The 25,409-nt window shown below is 27.9% G+C and overlaps 1 protein-coding gene across 1 annotated transcript in view; it reads right to left on the minus strand.

Moving 5' to 3' along the window:
- LOC135128906 (uncharacterized) overlaps window positions 1–25,409 on the minus strand; it is a 49,476-nt gene that overhangs the window by 11,241 nt on the left and 12,826 nt on the right. Inside the window, exons 2-3 of the mRNA XM_064055985.1 lie at window positions 21,185–21,499; window positions 4,842–5,085 (exon numbers count right to left, since the gene is read on the minus strand). Coding sequence (XP_063912055.1) covers window positions 4,842–5,085; window positions 21,185–21,499 — 559 coding nt within the window. The remainder of the gene's footprint in view (window positions 1–4,841; window positions 5,086–21,184; window positions 21,500–25,409) is intronic.

Below are 25,409 nucleotides of genomic sequence, written 5' to 3' on the forward strand. Positions count from 1 at the left end.
ACCGGAGATTAGTCAATTGAGAAAAAAAAACAAGAAAGAGGGAAGATCAAAAATATTTTAAACGATTCCAGAATTAGTAATGATGCGAAAAGTATCACAATTTAGATGTTGGGATGTTATTAAAAGACTGTTAGTAGGGAACAATTTCTGGAAGTTTCTGGAAGAATTTAGAAGAGACTCCAGTGAAATAATGAGATAAAAAATGATAATGATAGAAGAAAGGTGGGCATACAGGAAAGATCTAGAAATGGGAAGGAGAAAGAAGAAAAATGAAAGGATCAATGGAAAGAAAAAACTATGAACGTAGAAAAGAAAACAATAAAGATTCGAAAAAATTGTTGAGTCTAACTGAAAAAATTTCGGGGGTTTGATTATAGGTCGAGGATTTAAAATTTTTTTTCTGAATGTTTTTTTTTGAAAAGAAGAAACTGAAAAGTGCAACTGCGAAAATAAAATAAAAAGACATAAAGAAAAAGAAGAAACGATTTTTAAATAGAAGTGAAGGGAGATTAGTCAATTGAGAAAAAATCAAGAAAGAGGGAAGATCAAAAATATTTTAAACGATTCCAGAATTAGTAATAATGCGAAAAGTATCACAATTTAGATGCTGGGATGTTATTAAAAAGACTGTCAGTAGGGAACAATTTCTGGAAGTTTCTGGAAGAATTTAGAAGAGACTCCAGTGAAATAATGAGATAAGAAATGATAATGATAGAAGAAAGGTGGGCATACAGGAAACGTCTAGAAATGGGAAGAAGAAAGAAGAAAAATGAAAGGATCGGCGGAAAGAAAAAACTACGAATGTAGAAAAGAAAACAAAGAAGATTCGAAAAATATGTTGAGTCTAACTGAAAAAATTTCGGGGGTTTGATTAGAGGTCGAGGATTTAGAATTTTTTGTCTGAATGTTTTTTTTTTGAAAAGAAGAAACTGAAAAGTGTAACTGCGAAAATAAAATAAAATGACATAAAGAAAAAGAACAAACGATTTTTAAATAGAAATGAAGGGAGATTAGTCAATTGAGAAAAAATCTAGAAAGAGGGAAGATCAAAAATATTTTAAACGATTCCAGAATTAGTAATGATGCGAAAAGTATTACAATTTAGATCTTGGGATGTTATTAAAAAGACTGTTTAGGGAACAATTTCTGGAAGTTTCTGGAAGAATTTAGATGAGACTTCAGTGAAATAATGATATAAAAAACGATAATGATACAAGAAGGGTGGGCATACAGGAAAGATCTAGAAATGGGAAGAAGAATGATGAAAAATGAAAGGATCGGTGGAAAGAAAAAACTACGAAGGTACATACAAAAGAAAACAAAGAAGATTCGAAAAAAATGTTGAGTCTAACTGAAAAAATTTCGGGGGTTTGACAGAGGTCGAGGATTTAGAATTTTTTGTCTGAATGTTTTTTTTTTTTTGAAGAGAAGAAACTGAAAAGTATAACTGCGAAAATAAAATAAAAAGACATGAAAAAAAGAAGAAACGATTTTTAAATAGAAGTCAAGGGAGATTAGTCAATTGAGAAAAAATCAAGAAAGAGTGTAGATCAAAAATATTTTAAACGATTCCAGAATTAGCAATAATGCGAAAAGTATCACAATTTAGATGTTGGGATGTTATTAAAAAGACTGTTAGTAGGGAATAAGTTCTGACAGTTTCTGGAAGAATTTAGAACAGAAATTTCAGTGAAATAATTAGAGAAAAAATGATAATGATAGAAGAACAGTGGACACAATGGAAACATCTAGAAAGGGGAAGAAGAAGGAAGAAAAAGGGAATGATCAGTGGAAAGAAAAATCTACGAATGCAGAAAAGAAAACACAGAAAATTCGAACAAAATGTTGGGTCTATTTGAAAAAGTTTCAGGGGTTTGATTAGAGGGTCGAAGATTTAGAATTTTTTGGTTGTATGTTTTTGAAAAGAAGAAACTGAAAAGTATAACTGGAAAATAAAAAATACAAAGATAAAGAAGAAACGATTTTTTAATAGAATAGAGAGTGAAGGGAGACCAGTCAATTGAGAGAAAAAAAATCGAGAAAGAAGGAAGATCAAAAACATTTCAAAAGATTTTTCAGAAATGGTTATAATGTGAAAAGTATCACAATTTAGATGGTGGAATGTTATTAAAGAGATTGTTGGTACAGAAGAATTTCTGACAGTTCCTGGAGGAATTTAGAACAGAAATTTCAGTGAAATAATGAGATAAAAATTGATAATGATAGAAGAACAGAGGGCATAAAAGGAAAATTTAGAAAGGGGAAGAAGAAAGAAGAAAATGGAGAGGATCAGTGGTAAGAAAAAACTAAGAATGTAGAAAAGAAAATAAAGAAGATTCGAACAAAATGTTGAGTCTAGATGAAGAAATTTCAGAGGTTTGAGTAGAGGGTCGAGGATTTAGAATTTTTTGGCTAAATGTATCTTTGAAAAAAAGAAACTAAAAAGTATATTTGTGAAAATAAAAAAAAGACAAAGATAATGAAGAAATGATTTTTAAATAGAAGAGAGATTGGAGGGAGACCGGTCAGTTGAAAAAAAAATCGAGAGGTAAGGAAGATCAAAAATATTTTTAAAAATTTTAAAATTAGAAATGATACGAAAAAATGTTGTTAAAAAGATTGTTAGTAGGGAACAATTTCTGGAAGTTTCTGGAATAATTTAGAATAGAAACTACAGTGAAATAATGAGATAAAAATTGATAATGATAGAAGAACAGTGGGCATAAAAGGAGAATCTAGAAAGGGTAAGAAGAAAGAAGAAAAAGGAGAGGATCGGTGGTAAGAAAAAACTAAGAATGTAGAAAAAAAAAATAAAGAAGATTCGAACAAAATGTTGAGTCTAGATGAAGAAATTTCAATGGTTTGAGTAGAGGGTCGAGGATTTAGAATTTTTTGGCTAAATGTATCTTTGAAAAAAAGAAACTAAAAAGTATATTTGTGAAAATAAAAAAAAAGACATAAAGATAATGAAGAAATGATTTTTAAATAGAAGAGAGATTGAAGGGAGACCAGTCAGTTGAAAAAAAATCGAGAGATAAGGAAGATCAAAAATATTTTAAAAAATTTTAAAATTAGAAATGATACGAAAAAATGTTGTTAAAAAGATTGTTAGTAGGCAACAATTTCTGGAAATTTCTGGAATAATTTAGAATAGAAACTTCGGTGTATTAATGAGATAAAAATTAATAATGATAGAAGAACAGTGGGCGTAAAAGGAGAATCTAGAAAGGGGAAGACTAGAGAAGAAAAAGAAGATCAGTGGTAAGAAAAAACTAAGATTGTAGAAAAGAAAATAAAGAAGATTCGAACAAAATGTTGAGTCTAGATGAAGAAATTTCAGGGGTTTGAGTAGGGGATCGAGGAGTTAGAATCTTTTGGCTGAATGTTTTTTTGAAAAGAAGAAACTGAAAAGTATAACTGTGAAAATAAAAAAAAGACATAAAGGAGAAGAAGAAACAATTTTGAATAAAAGAGTGAGTGAAGAGAAATTTGTCAGGTGAAAAAAAATGAAAAACGAAGGTCGTTCAAAAATATTTTATAAGATTTCAGAGTTAGTAGCGATACCAAAAGTACCACAATTTAGATGGTGGAATATTATTAAGGAGATTGTTGGTAGGGAATAATTTCTGGAAGTTTCAAACTTCGATGAAATAATGAGATAAAAAATGATAATGTTAGAAGAAGAGTGGGCATACAGAAAAGATCTAGAAATGGGAAGAAAAAAGAAGAAAAAAGAAAGGATCAGTGGTAAGAAAAAACTACGAATGTAGAAAAGAAAACGAAAAAGATTCGAACAAAATGTTGAGTCTAACTGAAGAAATTTCAGGGATTTGATTAGAGGATCGCGGAGTTAGAATCTTTTGGCTGAATGTTTTTTTGAAAAGAAGAAACTGAAAAGTATAACAGTGAAAATAAAAAAATGCAAAGATAAACAAGAAACGATTTTTAAATAGAAACAGAAACTTCGGTGAAATAATGAAACAAAAAATGAAAAGAAAATGACAACTTCAATAAGTCAAAGACGTTACAACCTGAAACAGAACGAAGAAGTGAATCTTTAAACACGATTTGTTCATTTCACGAAAACCCCGACAAAACGCAAGCGTGGATTACAACTTTTCCAATGGATTTTATCTCCTGACTGTCAAGTTAGTAAAGTGTTTTGAACACGTTTGAATTGAACATCAGCTGTTGGGTATTCCATTCCTGTATCGATTGGGAGTGAATATTGCTGTTTTATTGTCGCACATCTTTGTGATTTTAACCGCGTGGGCCTTTCCCAGGAGACTTCTCTAAAATAAACGCACTTATCCCGGTTTAACACGGTTTTCTCGTTAAAACCCATTCGAATTAACTTCGGAGGATCATTTACGTTGCGAATTAAGTCATTTCGTACGTTATTGTATTCGCATGAATCTGTTATGGGGGACTTTGGTACCTGGACCAGCTATTGTCTATGTTTTTCGAAACAAATTGACTTCATACAATTCTATTCAAATTGATTTTAAATTCAGGAAAAAGTTTAAATTTTATATAACCATATATAAAAGGAACTCCACTCTAGTGTGAAATATGTAAACAATGCAGCAACTTCCTCCAACTATCACCATTTGCTTATTTAAAGCGCCAGTTTCGACACATTGCATTAAATGATTATGATTAGAGCAAAATGCCAATTTCCTCGCGGTTGCGTTTCGTTGTTCCTGGAGGTTTATGTAAATCCGACCGCTGCACCAGATACATTATCACTAGTTGAATTCCACCACCACAGTGTTGCGTCACTGGTGATAAGAGACGGACTGTTGCACGTAGTTTTAAATTAAAACCGGAAGAAATAATACCTTCAGAATGTCCGTGGGTCGGACTCAAGACGGCGGAAGTGGCGATGTTCTTGCCCAGTTTGGTTATGGCTTCTCCCTTGGAACTTATTAACTTGCCCTTTGCAGATATGAGGTAACCGCTTCCTTTTATCAGCTGCCCTTTTATGGCTATCACTCCGCCTTTGATGGCCTTCACCGCCTGCAGGAGAGTGTTGAGGATCGATTTCTTCAGGGACCAGAGGTCGAATTTGTGGTGGTGGTCGTACTGGAATAAACAAATGGAGACGATTTAGACGGCGCCGGCGGCGAATTTATAATTTTTTTTAAGTAGAATTCGTAGAAATTTTCAAGGATAAGTAGATTAGTAGCAGCTGTGGTTAAAAATAATATTAAATAAATAAATAAATTTTATATTCATTCAGAGCTTCCTTGATCACATTAGAATTAACCTTAATTTAATCATGATTGTAAGAATTTAAACCGTGTTGAAATTAAATTTTTTCAAAAAACTCTGAAAATTGGGACAATTCAATTGACGATTCTGGAGCAATGGTAGGATTTATCGAAGAAATGAGGCTTAAAATAATTTCTGGAGGTCTGACTATACAAGAAAATGTCATTAACTAAATTTCGAAAAATAGTCGAAAATTTCAAAAAAATTGAGAAATTGAAAAATGAAATGGTTTGGAAAAGTTGAGCTGAAAATTCCCAAAAAATTATAGGATATAGATCTCGACGTGCTGATTCGAAAAATATAGGGTGTTTATTAGGGTGATTCAAAAAAAAAAAAAAATTTTTTTTTTTCGTGTCAAAGAGGTTCAAAAGTTTCTTTTCAACGTAAAAAAATACCAGTTAAAAGTTGAGCTCTTAATATTAATATTAAGACCGTCCGCATCGCGTTTTTCTATTTCCCATAAGAATAACATGGGAAAATTTTTGTTTGCACCTTCTGATTTTTATTGCTAGCCCGTCGTGTGTCATGAAAAAAATTCAATCACATATTTTTATAGAGAACTGAACGCTCTACAAAAAGTGTCTCCTATGATTTTGCGAGAAACCTGACTATGATTTTTTAACCCACTGATGCTGAAAATGTTCGGAAAGAGTTTTACTGGCCTTATTATAGCATAAAATTATAAACAATTACTGTTTAAAAAACTAAATTTAAAATGTGTATAAATTTTTGTGGTGATTTATTCCAATAAGACCATCAAATTTATTGTAATGCATCAAAAACGTCAAAATTTGGATAAATTTAACTTTAGCCTAAAATAACTCTTCAACTATCAGGTTTCTCGCACAATCATAGGAGACACTTTTTGTAGAGCGTTCAATTCTCTGTAAAAATATGTGATTGAATTTTTTTCACGACACACGACGGGCTAGCAATAAAAATCAGAAGGTGCAAACAAAAATTTTCCCATGTTATTCTTATGGGAAATAGAAAAACGCGATGCGGACGGTCTTAATATTAATATTAAGAGCTCAAATTTTAACTGGTATTTTTTTACGTTGAAAAGAAACTTTTGAACCTCTTTGCACGAAAAAAAAAATTATTATTTTTTTTTTAATCACCCTAGTGTTTATGGTCTTATGGTCCAGAGCAAGGTTTTACAAATTTCCGGGTTGGAATTCAAATTTTTCAAAAAATCCTATAAATTGGTTCATTTCAATTGACGATTTCGGAAAAATGGAAAAATTTATCGAAGAAATGAGACTGAAGGTAAGTTCTAGGGGTCTAAATCTATCAGAAAATTTCGAAAATTGTCGAAAAATTGATAAAACTGAAAAATGGATTAACTGAAAAATTAAAGAAAGAAAAAGTCGAGAAATAAAAAAATCAAAAATTTAACAAATAATAATTAATTGAAAAATCGAAAAACTGATAAATCCCAAAACTGAAGAAACATGAAAAAACTGGGATATCGAAAATTTTCTAAAAATTGAAAAATAAAAAACGTGAAAAATCGGAAAATTGAAAAAACAAAATTGAAGAATTATATATTTGAAAATCGAAAATTCTAAATATGTAGAATTCGAGAAGCCGAAATATTGAAAACTCTAGAAATCAGAAAGTAGAAAAATCTTTAAAAATTCAAAAAGTAATAAACTGAAAAGTCGAAAAATTGAAGAATCGAGAAACTGAAAAATCCCAAAACTGAAGAAATGTGGAAGAATAGGGATATCGAAAAATCTCTAAAAATTGAAAAATAAAAAACGTGAAAAATCGGAAAATTGAAAAAGCAAAATTGAAGAAATATAAATCTGAAAATCGAAAATTCGAAAAATCTAGAAGTCGAGAAGCCGAAATATTGAAGGATCGAGAAATTAGAAAGTCGAAAAATCTCTAAAAATTGAAAAAGTAATAAACTGAAAAATTGAAAAATTGAAGAATCGAGAAACTGAAAAATCCCAAAACTGAAGAAATATGGAAAAAGATTTTAGAATTTCCGGTTTGGAATCTAAATTTTTCAAAAAATCATAAAAATTGGATCATTTCAATTGACGATTCTGGAAAAATGGAAAGATTTATGGAAGACATACGACCCAAAGTAACTTCTGGAGGTCGAAATCTTCAAGAAAATGTCTTTAACTAAATTTTGAAAAAAGTCGTAAAATTAATAAAACTGAAAAATCGAAAAACGCAAAAATCAAAGAAAGAAAAAATCGAGAAATTAGAAAATCTAAAATTTAACGAATCAAAAAATTAAAATATCAGAAAGAAAATTGAAAAATCCCAAAAATTAAAGATCGAAAAATGATTAATCAATAAATCGAAAAATTGAAAAATTCGGAAATCGTAAATTTGCAAAATCGAAAAATTGATAGATCGGAGAAAAATTGAAGAATCGAAAAACAGAAAAACCCAAAACTTAAACATGGAAAAACAGAGATTTAGAAAAATCAAAATATCGAAAAATAGAAAAATCTAAACGTCAAAAATGCAAAAAATCAAAATTTCAAGATGGGAAACTATAAAAAAATGGAAAGTTTGGAAAAGTTGAACTGAAAATTCCCAAAAAATTCTGGGATATAGATCTCGATGTGCTGATTTGAAAAATATAACGTGTTAAAAATATAACGTGTTTGTGGTCTCAAGGCAAAATTTTATAAATTTCCGGTTTGAATTCTAAATTTTTCAAAAAATCCTCAAAATTGGATCATTTCAATTGACGATTCTGGAAAAATGGAAAGATTAATGGAAGACATACGGCCTAAAGCAACTTCAAGAAAATGTGTTTAACTAAATTTCGAAAATGGTCGAAAAATTGATAAAACTGAAAAATCGAAAAACTGAGAAATTAAAGAAAGAAAAAATCGAGAATTTGAAAAATCCAAAATTTAACAAATCAAAAAATTGAAATATCAAAAGGAAAATTGAAAAATCTCAAAGTTTAAAGATCGAAAAATAATTGATCAATAAATCGAAAAATTGAAAAATTGGGAAATCGTAAAGTAGCAGAATCGAAAAATTTACAAATAGGAGAAAAATTGAAAAATCGAAAAACAGAAAAATTCCAAAACTGAAACATGGAAAAATTGAGATATCGAAAAATTGAAAAATCGATAAATCGAAAAGTCGAAAAATCTCTAAAAATTAAAAAATCAAAAACGTGAAAAATCGAAAAATTGGATAAACAAAATTGAAAAATTGTAAATCTGAAAAATCGAGAAAGTCGTAAAATCTCTAAAAATTGAAAAATGTGAGACCTCGAAAATTTGAAGATTTAAAAATCTGAAAATCCAAAAATCGAGAAATCGAGAAATGAGAAAATCAGAATATCGAAAAATCGAAAATTTTAAACGTTGGAAAGTGCAGAAGTCGTAAATCGAAAAATCAATTATTCAAAAAATCGAAAATACACAAATTGATAAGTTGAAAAATTGTAAAACTGAAATATCGGAAAATAGAGAATCTATAAACAAAAAATCGAGCAACTGAAGAATCCAGAACCGGAAAATCCCAAAAATAAAATATCGAAAAATTGAAAATAGTGAAATTGAAAATCATCGAAAAGTCAAAAAATTGAAAATTCGAAAAATTGAGAAAACTAAAAACTGCACAATTTTGATTTTCAGTCGAAAATTTCAGAATGGAGCGTTTGATAAAGTCCAACTGAAAATTCCCAAAAAATTCTGGTTAGGAATTAAAATTTTTCAAACAATCCTAAAGATTGGCATGTTTCAATTGACGATTTTGGAAATATGGAAAGATTTATCGAAGAAATGAGGCCCAAAATAACTTGTAGAGGTCGAAATATACGAGAAAAGGTCTTTAACTAAGTTTCGAAAAAAGTCGCAAATTTCACAAAACTGAAAAATCAGAAAACTGGAAAACTATAGAAAGAAAAAATCGAGAAATTGAAAAATCCAAAGTTTAACAAATCAAAAAATGAAAATATCACAAATTTAAAGAAAAGGAAAAAATTAAATAAAAAATAATTAATCGATAAATCGTAAAATTGAAAAATCGAAAAATTAATAAAGTGGAGAAAAATTGAAGAATCGGAGAACAGAAAAGTCCCAAACTTGCAAAAACTGAGATATCGAAAAATTGAAAAATCGACAAATTGAAAAGTTGAAAATCTTTAAAAATTGAAAAGTCAAAAACGTTGAATTGAAAAATTGTAAATCTGAAAATTGAAAAATCGAAAAATCTAGAAGTCGAGAAACCGAAACATTGAAAAATGGAGAAATTAGAAAGTCGAAAAATCTCTAAAAATTGAAAAATCAAAAACCCGAAAAATCGAAAAATTGACGAATTGAAAATTTGAAAATCCAAAAATCGAGAAATCGAGAAATGATAATATCAAAATATCAAAAAGTCGAAAAATCTAAACTTCGGAAAGTGCAGAAGTCGAAAAATCGAGAAATCGGCAGAATAATCAGATAATCGAAAAATCAATTAATCGAAAAGTCGAAAATCTTTAAAAATTGAAAAATCAAAAACGTGAAAAGTCGAAACTGAAATATCGAGAATTCGAAAAATTGAAGAACCGATAAATTGAAAAATCGCAAAACTGACATCGGAAAATAGAGAATCTAAAAATAAAAAAACCAAAAATTGAGGAATTGAAAAACTGAGAAATCCTAAAAATGAAAAATCTAAAAATTGAGTAATCGAAGAAATGAAAATAGAGAATTTGAAAAACTGGAAAATCGAGGAACTGAAAATCCCAAAAATTTAAAAATTATAGAATGAAATATCCAAAAATTGAGAAATCTAAACTTGAAAAATCGAAAAACCTTAACATCAAAAATCCAATATATCAAAATGCAGCGTTTGGAAAAGTTGAACTAAAAATTCCCAAAAAATGATTCGGAAAAATATAGCTTGTTTATGCTCCAGAGGACGATTTCAGAAATTTCTGGTTAGGAATTCAAATTTTTCAAAAAATCCTAAAGACTGGCACATTTGAATGGACGATTCTCGAAAAATGATAAAATTTATCAAGAATCTTCAAGAAAAATCGAAAAACTATACAAAGAAAAAATCGAGGTAAATTGAAAAATCCAAAATTTAACAAATCAAAAAACTAAAATATCACAAATTTAAAGAAAAGGAAAAAATTGAAACACCCCAAAAATTAAATATCGAAAAATGATTAATCGATAAATCGTAAAATTGAAAAATTGGAAAATTGTGAGATCGTAAGGTTGAGAAATTGAAAAATTAATAAATTGGAGAAAAATTGAAGAATCGAAAAACAGAAAAATCCCGAACATGGAAAAACTGAGATATCGAACAATTGAAACATTTTTCGAGAAATCGAAAAGTCGAAAAATCTCTAAAAACAAAAAAATCAAAAACGTGCAAAAACGGAAAATTGAATAAACCAAATTGACAAATTGTAAATCTGAAAATCGAAAAATCGAGAAGTCGAGAAACGGAATCATTGAAAAATGGAGCAATGAGAAAATCATAATATAGAGGAATCGAAAAATCTAAAGGTCTAAAAGTTCAGAAGTCGAAAAATCGAGAAATCGGTGGAATAATCAAAAAATCGAAAAATAAATTAATCGAAAAATCGGAAATATAGAAACGCCAAACTCTGAAATATTGAGAATTCGAAAAATTGAAGAATCGATAAATTGAAAAATCATAAAAGTGACATCGGAAAATAGAGAATCTAAAAACAAAAAATTGAAAAATTGAAAATCGAGAAACTGAGAAATCCGAAAAATGAAAAATCTAAAACCTGGACATCGAAAAGCCAAAAAGTTGAAAACTCGAAAAGTACAGGAACGAAAAATTGCAGTTTTGATTTTTTCCGAAGATTTCGGTGTCTAGGACAAAAATTCAATGACAGTCGAAAATTTCAAAATAGAGTATTGAAAAATGAAACGTTTAGAAAAGTTGAACTGAAAATACCAAAAAAATTCTAGGATATAGATTTCGACGTTCTGATTTGAAAAATATAGCGTCTTTACGGTCCCAGAGCACGATTTTAGAAATATACGCCTTGAAATAAATTTTTTTCAAAAAATACAAAAAACTGACACATTTGAATTGGCGATTTTGGAAAAATGGTAGGATTTATCGAAGAAATGAGGCCGGAAGTGACTTCTAGAGGTCAAAATTTACAAGAAAATGTCTTTAACTAAATTTTGAAAATCGTCAAAAATTTCAAAAAATCTTAAAAATTGGCACATTTCAGTTGTCGATTTTGGAAAATGGTAGGTGTTATCGAAAAAATGAAGCCTTTTGAAGATCGAAATCTACAAGAAGATGTCTGTAACTAAATTTCTAAGATGATTGAACGACTGTCGAAATTTTCATAAAGGCGAATATAGAAAAATTTTGAAAAAGTTTCCTAAAAATTCCCAAAAAATAGGTTCCGAGGCAAAATTTTGGAAAAATTCAGCATAAGATTCTTTTTTTTTGGTTCTTTGTTCAAATGTCTGGAATTGGAATATTAAACAAGAAGAAAAAAAGCCTTTTCGGTTAGTAAATATTTAAGTAAATTTTCCAATGACTCACTTATTTTCGCATCAAAGTCAAACACTGGAAAGGTATTGAATGAAAAAATCACAAATCATCTTAAAAATACGGGTAAATAATTAATTCCAAAATCTGCAGAATGAGAAAGAACTAGATTAGAAAAAAAGTTTGATCTTTTTTCTTCGGTGTTAAACAAGTTTGGGCCCACATTTTTTAAACACCCTGTATATATTTCTCGTCGAAAACTAAGAATGTGTTTATACTCGTCATATGAATACTGCTTTTAATGATAATAATCGTCTAAGACACAGTTAAAAAAAATCTGAATGAAAAAAATCGAGCGACCCAGTATTGGGTTTAAACTGAAGCTCTTTGTACAACTTTTTTAATTCCAAAAAATCATCGAGGTTATCTGCATCATATTTTTTCCCTCTTCTTTAAATCGTTATTGAACTGCCTTTGGAAGTGATTTGAAGACCAAAATTTACCTATTTCTCTATTTTTTCTAGATACAAGATTATTACACATCCATCCAACCATCTATTATCTCTTCGTGTTTATCTTGTCTATCAATTTGTCGCCTCCCACTCAGTTTCCCTGTTTGTCAAACACACATCAAATCCACACCAAGTCGACGTTTTCGTATCATTAACCGCGAAAATACAATTTTCCCACCTTCCAGTTGCCGATGTCTATCGTTAAACTTTACTGCGGCTGAAAAAGTCTCTCAATTTAGGACGTTATAATTTCCTTTTATAGATATTGGGCTAATCAGAAATTTTAATGGGTGTTTTTTTACGGTTCAGCAGCGGCCATAATTTTTTTTCCATCTTGACAAAATTAAATTCTGCTGGTATTCTTGTCTCGTTAATGCGAAGAATGCGTGCTCGAAATCATGTAGAAATGATTGAAGTAAATTCGATTTTGTGTAAAATGTTAGAGTACATTGAACGGAGGCGGAGTGGAAACTAGATGAACAATGGGGAGATTATTGGAGGGTTTTGCCAGGAAAATCCTGGCGTGGAGTGGCTTTATCGGTAATGCACACACATTTTTTCAATTTAGGGGTAGTGTGGAGGTATAGAGAGGCGATTTCGAGAAATTGAACAAAGTAAAGTGCAATTTTAATTAACAAAAAATACAAAAATAGAAAATAAAAGTAAAGCCCAATAAATACTGTTACTTTCAAAAATTAAAAATTCGATTTTGTAATTTTTGTTTTTTAACTTTATAAAGCGTGAAACCCAAAAAATAACAGCTCTGATAAATCAAAAATTGGAATATCGAAAAACTGAAAGTTCGGTAATGGAAAAAATAGAAAAACTGAAGAATGGAATCGTAAAACTAAGAGGTGGAAAAACATAAAAATTGAAAAGTCTAAAAACCGATGAATGTAAAAACTGAAAAATTGAATATTCGAAAAATGAAAAATCGGAAAGTAAATAGAAACGTAGAAAAAGTGAAACTTCGAATCAAAAATTGAAAACTGGGGAAATTAAAAAATTGGAAAATTTTTCCATTTTCCAGTTTCTTGGTTTTTCATATTTCGATTTTGCAATTTTTCTAATTTTTTAATTTTTAGTTTTTTCAGGTTCTCAATTTTCAATTTTTCGATTTTTCAATTTTTGGTTTCCCTAATTCTTTGATTTTTCAGTTGACCAATTTTTCTGTATTAAATTTTTTCAGTGTTTCATTACTTAGATTTTACAACGTTTCTTTTTTAATTTTTCAGTTCCTAGATATTTTAATTTCTATATTTTTCAATTTTAAAATTTTTCGACTTTTCGGTTTTTCGATTTCTCATTTTGGCCATTTTAAAATTATTTACTTTTCAATATTTTTATTTTTCACTGTCTTGATTTTACTTTTTTTCATTTTTCAATTTTTGGAATTTCAATTTTTCATTTTCTTAGCTTTTCAGTTTTTTTTTACTAAATGTTTAATGCTTTTTTCAGTTTCTTTAGGTGTTTATGCTTTTCAATTTTCAGTTTGTAAATTTTTTAACTTTCATATTTTTCAGTTTTAGAAATATTTCAATTTTCAATGTTTCGATTTTTAATTTTTTTCTATTTTTAGATTTCTCTATTTATAGATATGAAATGTGTTTGAATTTTCCACTTTTTTAATTTTTCCATTTTTCAATTAGCTGGTTATTAAATTTAAAATTTTTCTGTTTATCCGTTTTTCAATGTTTTAATATCTTGGTTTTTCGATTTCTAAATATGTATTCTGATTTTTCGTTTTTTTTTAATATTCCATTTTTTGATTTCTCAATTTTTAATTCTTAAATTTCATGACTTAGATTTTTCAATTCTACAGTTCTGCACTTTTTCGATTTCTGGATTTTCCGAGTTTTCAGTTTCTCGATTTTTGCTTTTTTAATATTTCGTTTTTCGATTTTTAGATTTTTTTGTATTTAGATTTCTCAGTTTTTCCATTTTTCGATGTTTTGATTCAGCTCTTTTTCGAATTCTCAATTTCTTCATTTTAAATTTTTCAATTTTTACTTTTTCATTTTTTCGGCTTTTCGATTTCTTAAGTTTCCTATTTTAATTTTTTTATTTTTTAGTGTTTTAATTTTTCGATGATTCGTTTTTACTCTTTTTCATTTTTCAAGATTTCGACGTAAAATAATGTGGAAATCGAAAAACTGAAACATGAAAAATTTAAAAATTGAAAATTCAAAATATCAAAAAGTAAAAGGTCGAAAAATCGAAATTTTGAATAATCGAAGAACGGAAAAATTGAAAAAACGAGTGATCGAAGAGGAAAATTCGAATATCGAAAAATCGAAAATTCGACGTATCAAGTAATCGGCAAAACGAAAATCCGAGAAATCGCAAAACCGAACATTTCAACCGAAAAAACGAAAAATAAAAAAATCGAAATTTGAAAATGAAAAATCGAAATTAAAACAAATTGAATATCGAAAAATCGAAGTTTCGGCAATTGAAAATTTGAAAAATCAAAAATCTGAAAAGTCGAAAAATCGAAAAATCCAAAAATATCTAAAATTAAAATATTGAAAAATTGTAAAATCCAGAAATTGAAAAGAATTCTCAAAATTGGGGTGTTGACAAGCTGAAAAATCGAAAACTTGAAAAATCGAGAAATCGAAAAATTTTAAACATTGAAAAACCGAGAAGCCAAAGAACCGAAAAATTGAAAAATCGAAAATTCGATGAATCAGGTAATCGAAAAAACGAAGATCTGAGAAATCGGAAACCCGAAAATTTGAAATATAATGATAATAATAATAATAATCGAATCGAGTATCGAAAAATCGAAATTTTAGTAATTGAAATCGAAAAAAAATCAAAAAGTCGAAAAGTCGAAAAATCGAAAAACCGAAAAACTAAGAAATCGACAAACCGAAAAATCTAAAATTAAAATATTGAAAAATTGGAAAATCTAGAAATCAAAAAAATTTCCAAAATTGAAGTGTTGAAAAGCTGAGAAATCGAAAACTTGAAAAATCGAGAAATGGAAAAAATTTAAACATTCAAAAACCGAGAATCAGAGAAACAGAAAAATCGAAAATTGAATTATTAAAAAAAAAGATCGAAAATTTGAAAAATCGAAAAATGTAACATTTAAAAAACGAAAAAAATTAAAAAATCGAAGAACTGAAAAATCTAAAGAATGACAAATCGGGGAACAAAAAATCTAAAAATATAAAATTTATCTTATCTTATCTTATCTTATCTTAAAATTTTAGAACCGAGAAATTGAAAAATCGAGTAATTGAAAAATTCCAAAACTAGATTGAAGAAAAATTGGGAATTCGAAAAACTGAAAAATCGAAACATCAAAAAACTGGAAAACAAAAATTGAGAAACCGAAAAAATGAAAACATCGAGAAATCGAAAAGTCAAAAAACTGATAACTGACAATCGAAAAATTTAATTAATATTTGAAAAATTGAAACATTTTAATTTAAAAAATATCGAAATTTCGATAAATCGAGGAATCGAAAAAATTAATAAAACTGAAGAGTTGAAAAATTTAAAAACTGAAAACTGAAAAATTGAAAAATGCAAAATTCAAAAAACTGAAAAATTCCAAAATTGAAACATGGAAAAACTGAATTATTGAAATATTGAAAAATCGAGAAATCGAAAAATTTTTTTAAAATGAAAATGAAATAATCGAAGAATCAATAAATGGGAGAATCAAAATATCGAAAAAAGTCGAAAAGTCGAGAAATCAAAAAATCGAGAAAGCTAAAAGTCGAAAAATCTTTAATCGAAAAATTGAAAATACATACAGAAATGCCAAAAACTGAAATATTGAAAAATCAAAAAATTTTAAAATAAAAAAATTGAAGAATATTGAAAATAGAAAATCTGAAAGATTTGAAAATCGAGGAATTGAAAAATCGAAAAATTTGAAAATCTAAAAACACAAAAATCCCAAAACTGAAAAATGGAAAAACTGAAAGATTGAAAAATCGAAAAATTTAAAAATCCAAAAATTGAAGAATCGAAAAATTTAAAAATCCTAAAACTGAAATATCAGAAAATAGAGAAATCGAGAAATCGAAAATTTAAAAAATCGAGAAATTGAAGAAACAAAAAATTGAAAAATCCCAAAAATGAAATAGCGAAAAATTGAGTAATTGAATAAAATTAATAATAGAGAAACAATTAAAAAATCGAAAAATTTAAAAATCATAAAACTGAAATATCGGAAAATGGGGAAATCGAAAGATACAAAAATCGAGAAACTGAAGAATCGAAAAGTTGAAATACCCCAAAATGAAATATCGAAAACTTGAGTAATCCAGTTATAAATAACAAAGAAATAGAAAATTGGAAAGTCGAGGAATTAAAAAATCCAAAAGTTTAAAACTGAAAAAACTGCAAAATCCCGAGACTGAAACATTGAAAAATAGAAAAATCGAGAAATTGAAAAATCTAGAATTAAAATATTGGAAAATTGAAAAATCCATGAATCGAAAAAATTTTTTGAAATGTTGAAAAGTTGAGAAATCGAAAACTTGACAAATCGAGAAATGAAAAAAATTTAAATATTCAAAAACCGAGAAGCAGAAAAAAAGAAAAATGGAAAAATCGAAAAATTGAAATATTAGAAAGTTAAAAAATCGTAAGATCGAAAATTTAAAATAACGAAAAATGTAACATTTAAAAAACGAAAAAAATGAAAAAATCGAAGAACTGAAAAATCTAAAGAATGAGAAATCGGGGAACAGAAAAATCTAAAATTTAAAAAATCCAAAAATTGAAAAATCTAAAAATTTTAGAACTGAGAAATTGAAAAATCGAGTAATGGAAAACTAGATTGAAGAAAAATTGGGAATTCGAAAAACTCAAAAATCGAAACATCAAAAAAGTGGAAAATCGAAAAATCGAAAATATTTTTATTCAAAAAATGAAAACATCGAGAAATCGAGAAGTGAAAAAACTGATAACTGATAATCGAACAATTAATATTTGAAAAATTTAAACATTTTTATTTAAAAAACTTCGAAATTTCGATAAATCGAGGAATCGAAAAAATTGGTGAAACTGAAGAATTGGAAAATTTTAAAACTGAAAAATTGAAAAATGTAAAATTTAAAAAACCGAAAAATTCCAAAATTAAAACATGGTAAACTGAAATATTGAAAAATCGAGAAATTAAAAAATCTTTTAAAAATGAAAAATGAAATAATCGAAAAATCAAGAAATGGGAAAATCAAAATATCGAAAAAAGTCGAGAAGTCAAAAACTCGAGAGAGCTAAAAGTCGAAAAATCATTTAATCGAAAAATCGAAAATTCATATAGAAATGCCAAAAATTGAAATATTGAAAAATCGAAAAATTTTAAAATAAAAAAACACAAAAATCCCAAAACTGAACCATGAAAAAACTGAAATATTGAAAAATTTGAAAATCGAGAAATTGAAAATCTCTTAAAATTGAAAAATCGAAAAATTGAAAAAAGGAAATATGGAAGAATTCAAAATTAGAAAAGGGAAAATCAAAATATCGAAAAAAGTCGAAAAGTCGAGAAGTCGAAAAATCGCGAAATTGAAATTGAATTGAAAAAAATCGAATATATAGAAATGCCAAAAACTGAAATATTGAAAAATCGAAAAATTTTAAAATCCAAAATATTGAAGAATCGAAAAATTGAAAAATTCTAAAACTGAAACTTTGTCATAAAATTTAATAAATCGAGAAATTGAAGAAACAAAAAATTGAAAAATCCCAAAAATGAAATAGCGACAAATTGAGTAATTGAATAAAATTGAAAATAGAGACAATTAAAAAATCGAAAAATTTAAAAATCGTAAAACTGAAATATCGAAAAATGGGGAAATCGAAAAATACAAAAATCGAGAAATTGAAGATACAAAATATTGAAAAATCCCAAAAATGAAATATCGACTTGAGTAATCCAATTATAGATAACAAAGAAATAGAAAATTGGAAAGTCGAGGAATGGAAAAATCCAAAAGTTTAAAATTGAAAAAACTGCAAAATCCCGAGACTGAAACATGGATAAACTGAAACACTGAAAAACAGAAAATCGAGAAATTGAAAAATCTAGAATTAAAATTTTAAAAAATGAAAAATCCATGAATCGAAAAAATTTCCAAAATTGGGGTTTTGAAAGGCTGAGAAATCGAAAACTTGAAAACTTGAAAAATGGAAGAACTTTAAACATTGAAAAACCGAAAAATCGGAAAATTGAAATATGTATTAAAAAATTAAAAATCGTAAGTTCGAGAATTTGAAAAATCGAAAAATGTAACATTTAAATCGAGAAATTGAAAAATTGGATTGTACAAAAATTGGGAATTCCAAAAATTGAACAACAGAAACATCAAAAACCTGGAAAATCGAAAAATCGAAGCATCGAAAATTTCAAAAACTGAGACATCGAAAAATCAAAAGATCGTGATAAATCGAAAAATGGAAAAATCAAAATATATATCGAAAAAAGTCGAAAAGTCGAAAAAAAATTGAAAAAAGTAAAAATCGAGAAACTAAAAAGCGAAAAATTAAAAATCGAAATATTGATATTTCTAAAAATTGAAAAATATGAAAGTTAAAAAATTTGCAAATTCAAAATTGAAAACCATAGAAACATAGAAAAACTGAAAAAAAGCATCAAACATTTAGTAAAAAAAAAAACTGAAAAGCCGAAAAAACGAAAAATTAAAAATCCAAAAACTGAGAAATGAAAAAAAGTAAAATCGAGACAGTGAAAAATAAAAACATTGAAAAGTAAATAATTTTAAAAAGCAAAAATGAGAAATCGAAAAATCGAAAACTCAAAAAATTAAAAAATTAAAAATTAAAAAATTGAGAAATCGAGAAAGCGCAAAATCAAATCAAATCAAAGAATTGAAAAATCGAAAAACGTAACATTTAAAAACAAAAAATTGAAAAATCGAGAAATTGAAAAATTGGATTGTATAAACATTGGGAATTCGAAAAATTGAACAATAGAAACATCAAAAACCTGGAAAATCGAAAAATCGAAGCATCGAAAATTTCAAAAACTGAGACATCGAAAAATCAAAAGATCGTGATAAATCGAAAAATGGGAAAATCAAAATATATATCGAAAAAAGTCGAAAAGCCGAGAAGTCGAAAAATGGAGGAATTAAAAAGTCTAAAAATAATTTAATCGAAAAATCGAAAATATAATAATGCAAAAAATTTGAAATATTGAGAAATCGAAAAATTTCAAAGTGAAAAAATTGAGGAATCGGAAAATTGAAAAATCCTAAAACTGAAATATTGGAAAATAGAGAAATCGAGAAATCGAAAATTCAAAAAATCGAGAAATTAAAGAAACAAAAAATTGAAAAATCCTAAAAATGAAACATCGAAAAATTGAGTAAATGAAAAATTGAAAATGGAGCAATAATTAAAAAATCGAAAAATTTAAGAATCGAAAGTCTGAAAATCGAAAAATCGAGGAACCGCAACATTGAAAAATTGAAAAACTGATAAATGGGAAAATCAAAATATCGAAAATTCGAAAAATCTAAAAGTCTAAAAGTCGAGAAGTCGAAAAATTGAAAATATAGAAAAATACAAAAATCGAGAAATTGAAAAATGGAAAAATCCCAAAAATGAAATATCTAAAAACTGAGTAATCGAAATATTGAAAAGGTTTGAAAATCGAGGAATTAAAAAATTTAAAAATTTAAAAATCAAAAGACTCAAAAATCTCAAAACGGAAACATGGAAAAACTGAAAAATCTCGGAACGGAAAAATCTCTTAAAGTTGAAAAATCAATTACCTGAAAAATAGAAAGATTGAAAAAAAGAAATATTGAAGAATTCAAAATCTGAATATCGAAAATTCGAAAAGTCGAGAAAACGAGAAATCGAAAAGTCGAAAAATCAAAAAATCGAAAATATGGAAACGCCAAAAATTGATATATTAAAAAAATCGAAAAATTGAAGAATTGAAAAACCGTAAAACTGAAAAATCTCAGAACTGAAATATCGAGAAATCTAAACTTGAAAAATCGAGAATTCCAAAGATCGAAAACTCAAAAAATTGAAGATTCGAAAAATTGTACAATTTAATTTTTTTCCAAGAATCTCGGTATCTTGGATAAAAATTCAGCACGCATTCATAAGTCAACTTAAATAACATTTACTAATATAAATTTTGGAGGGTAGGGGTCATGAAACCTGGAGAAAACATAAAAGTAGTCAGTCGCCCGCTTATGCTCCGGAAGTAAAAATTATAGTAAAATTGTCGAGTGCATTGTTGTTCAAATCGTAAATGCAGAGATCGTTTTAATGCGATTTAGAACAATGATGGTAATTTTTAACTCTATTTGCAACGATAAAGCGTCTAATTCTCACTCTTTAGTATTGTCTTGTAAGGAAATTTCCTTCACCTAATTAACTTAAGTGTTAATTTTAGCGGTTTTAAGAACATGAAACGAATTACCGCAACCGCAGATTGTAATCTACTTCATATTTTTGGTTAAAAGATTAAATATTTACATAAAAACATTTGTGAGATCGATAAAACTCAGGAACGAAATTTTATTTCTATATATTACTTGAGAATTTTTTTTCTGAATTTTACTTGAAAATCTAGTCTAGACAAAACGAGATCATGTCCACCAACAAATAACAGATTGTTTCCCAAGTGAGTCTACAACAATCGAGCGCCTGAAAAATTGAAACTGAAAAATATAACCAAGAACTCTGCAGCCACGTCGCTTAAAAACCAATAGAACATAAGTTTGAAACGAGCTTAAGAAACTCAAACAGTTCTCAAGAGTTACACCCTCATATATCGTCAATTGCAGCAGAACTAATACAATAAACTTGGAAATAATAAAACCGACTCGAATCGATTACGCTATCCGACAAGAGCTCGAACATTTCTCTGTTTATGAAAACACTTTAAAGAAAACCGCACTTTGTGTACTTACGTCTGGATGCACGTCATGGTGGTGGTAACTTTTGCTTCCTTTGCTGAAGCTGCCGCTTGCTGAAGCCGAACCCTTAGCTAGCAACCCTAATTTAGATTTAATGCCTTGACCTATCGATGCTTTTAAATGATTGAGCGCGTCATCCCCCGATCTCTTAGACCTTGAGGGGTAGTTGTAATAGCTGTTTAAGTATTCTAAATGTCTTCTGTCAGTTTCCGTAATATCTTCTAATGAAATTACGTCTAAGGGAGCGTGGATCGCGGCACATGTGACTCTTCTTGTTGTGAGAACTGCGTAGGCCAGCAGAACTGCTACCTGAAAAAAGAATGGGAATAATTTATGAGATGTCTTTATTATGCGCGTTTTTTTTGCTTGACGAAGCTATTTTCTGCAGTAAAACCTACTCGGAAATGCGATATTTCGGGCCGGGGACAAATATCGGATCTCTGGGATGTGTGTCATTTTTCGTGTTCGAGGGGTTGAGTGCGAGGTATACGTAAGTGTTTAAAGTAGATGAAGAGGCAAAGGAAGGAACAATGGCTTGCTGTACAAGGGAAAGTTGAAAAAAGGGACAGGAAATGAGCGAAACTATCAAAACTTTTTAAGTAATTGGAACATAGGGAGAGATTTGGGACCAAAGAGGATAAAGTTTTGGGTAAAACAACAGAAATAAACAAGTACAAAGTATCTCTGTGATTAACTGATTAGTAATAACACCACTTTTATTGTAAAGATTTTGGCTATAGTTAGAATCTACATACAGGTCACTATTCTAGGCGTTCTTCAGTTATATTATTTGAAAAAGTCATGTCAGGTCAGGTTAAATCGAGTCAGGTCAGGTCAGGTCAATGTGTTTTATGATTTTAATGATGTAAAGTCTACTAAGCTATATATAGATGAAAAAAAAGTGTTCTGGAGATTCAAATACTTTCATGTTTTTTAGATGTTTCTTGACATCTAGATTATAAAAATAGGTCCCCCGTTTCGTGTAGCTGATAGAACAATAACCAGAATTTCTCTAGCAACCATTTAAATTTTGTAATACTTGTGATCTATGAATCCGATTTGAGTTATTGTCATAAATATTGTTCCATAAAAAGTCCAAATTATATAATAAGATTTTATTACTATATATTATTATTATTTTCATAGGAGAAAAATTTTGATTTTAAAAAAGTGGCCGAAAAATTTTCAAAAATTCTGGTAAACCGATTTCGATGGCTGATTCCAAAAATATAAGAAATTTATGAGAATAAGTCTTTGGTTGAATTTAAAAAATTGTCGAAAATTGGCCGAAATTTTTATAGGCCAAAAAACTTTTTATTTTGGAAAGTTGCCGAAAAATTCCAAAAAATTCTAGGATTTAGATTTTGTCGTGCTGATTCTAAAAACAGTCTAATTATGCTTCCGGTGGAAGATTTAAAATTATTCAGTTTGAAAATATATTTTTTTTAAATCCAAAAATTTGCAAGAGGGCGATTTGGAAAAATCGTAGGAGCTATGGAAGACATGATTCCGAAACCAATTTTTTAGGTCAAAATCTATAAGAAAAAGTTTTTGGCTAAATTTCGAAAATTGTAGAAAATTCGCCAAACTTTTCATAGATGAAAAACTTTAATTTTGAAAAGGTTACCGAAAAAATCCCAAAAATTCTGGTATACATATAGGTTCATTTGGACGGGCTGATTTAAAAAATATTCGGTTTGAAATTTAATTTTTCAAAAAATTCTAGTTTTTTTCATATTTTTAATTTAGCGATTTTGAAGTAATGGTAGGAGTTCATCGAAGAACTAGGATCGAAAGCAACTTCTGGAAGTCGAAATCTACAAGATTTGAATTTCAAAAATATAAAAAAAATCTTTATAATGGTGAGTATTGAAAAATTAAAATTTGGAATAAGTTGCCAAAAAATTCCCAATGATTTCGTCGTGCTGATTGCACAAAAATGGTCTGTTTACTCTCCCGGTGCAATATTAAAAAAAATTGGTTCCCAAAAACATTTATTTTTTTAATCCAAAAAATTGCAATATTTCAGTGGGCGGTTCTGGATAAATGTACGGAATTATGGAAGGAATGAAGCAGAAACTAACTTGAAGAGGTCAAAATTTATAAGAATAAAATTTTCAAAAAATTGGCCGAAATTTTTAGGTGAATAGAATAACTTTTATTTTTGAAAAGTAGCCGAAAAATTCCCAAAAAATTCTAGGATTTAGATTTCGTCCTGTTGATTCTAAAAGCGTACTTTTTGTACTCCCGGCCTTAGTTAAATTTGGAAAATTGTCCAAAATTTTCATTTTGAAAAAGTTAACTTTTGAAAAATTTACTAAAAAATTCCTAAAAAATTACAGAACTTTTTAGGAACTTCGACATGCCAATTCCAAAAACATAGCGTGATTATGCTACTGTTTCAAGACTACAAAATATTCGGTTTGTAATTTTTTTTTTTAAATCCTAAAATTTGCAATATTTCAGTTGCCATTCTAGAAAAATGGTAAGGAGCTTTCGAAGAAATGACTTCTGGAGATTGGAATCTATAAGAAAAAATGTTTAGTTCAATTTTGTTCATTTAGTTGAAATTGTCGAAAACTGGACGAAATTTTTAAAATTTTGCTTTTGAAAAGTTGCCAAAAAATTCTGGAATTTAGATTTCGTCGTGCTAATTTTAAAAGCTTTTTAAACAAAGAAACTTCATACCCTCAAAAAAGATTAATAAGAGTATTTTGCGAAATTGACAATAAATTTTTGTAGAAGTTATATTAAAGTTAAAAAAAGATCTTTGGAAGAAAGGTCAAAATATTTTTGGTTTTGACTTTTTGGTTTGAAAGTCATTCAAAAATGTGAAGATCAATGTTAAAACATCTTGGTACTTTGTCTTCTAGTTTAGTTTGAAACTGAAAAATTTTTTTAATGTTTTCTCTTTAATTTCTGCTTTCTTCCCAAAATGTCGGTTTCTTCTTCTAAATGTCCTTAATATCAATATAAAACTATAATTTTAGCACCCACTCCTACTAATGTTCATGGAGACTTTTTTATTTTGTTTAGTTGTTCAATTTCACTCAAAACATGGTTTTTTAAATTTAAACATTTCCGTTCTTGAGAAATAATAACCTCAAAACTGTGAGCAGATTATTTTGTTCGTAATTTTCATACAAAAATCTCAATACCTTAAACTTAATAAATTACAAATAAAACATACATTTCTGCATTTCTGTACTTTTAAATTATTTTTTTTAAGTTAATTTTGTGTTCATATTCAATGATACTTCTGGGTTTATTTCTCAGAATTTGTTGTCTTAAAAATACGAAGCTTAAAATGTAGAAAAAAAAATGTCTGCTCGATAAAATAAAAATTTTACTTACTGGGATATTACAAAAAGAAAACACCCGAAAATTTTTGGTGGTTTTTTGAAATAGAATTTTCACACTACGTAATACAACTCTTTGAAACAAAAAACTTAATCGCTTCAAAAACATTAATATTTTGAGAAATTTTAACATAATAAACGAAAACTCAAAGAAAAATTATTATTCAATTGAGAACAAGATTTTCTACAAATTTATACAGGGTGATCAAAAAATGACCAATAAGTTCGATGGTACCTTGCTAAGGCTCCGAAAAATTCGAAAAAAAAATGGTTAAAAAATCCGTTGATCAAACTTTTGAAAATGTTAAACTTCAAAGTTGAAGATTTAACTTTGTAGTTCTATTCTAATAGACAATTAAATAATAATTAGTTATTATAATTTGATCATAATTTCATTCATTTCGATTTACGAATTAATTTTACTGTTGCCAGATTTTTTTTACAATTTTTATCGACATTTTAGACTATTGATTAAATTCACATTAAAACATATATCAAAATTACGAAGTTAACTCTTCAACTTTGAAGTTTAACATTTTCAAAAATTTAGTTGAGCAATTTTCTAACATTTTTTTTTATAATTCTTGAGAGTCATTTTTAATCGCCCTGTGTAAGCTAAGAAAGACTAAAGTGCCCTAAAATTCTTTCAAACCATTTAAAAACAGAACCCCCTAGATTATTTTCCAATTCTTGTAAAAATAAAACTTAACAGGTTCCCAATGTTCTTTTATAGTTAAAAAAAAGACAATTCATAAATCTTCAGAACACCATCATCCTCAAAACCTCAGAACACCATGATCATCAAATTCACAGAACATCGTAATCCTCATATCCTCAGAGCACCACAATCCTCAGATCCT

This window comes from Zophobas morio, unplaced genomic scaffold (assembly GCF_036711695.1).
Source record: "Zophobas morio isolate AGI-343-1 ecotype UQ-CSIRO unplaced genomic scaffold, CSIRO_AGI_Zmor_V1 ptg000014l, whole genome shotgun sequence".
Taxonomy (NCBI): Eukaryota; Metazoa; Arthropoda; class Insecta; order Coleoptera; family Tenebrionidae; genus Zophobas; species Zophobas morio.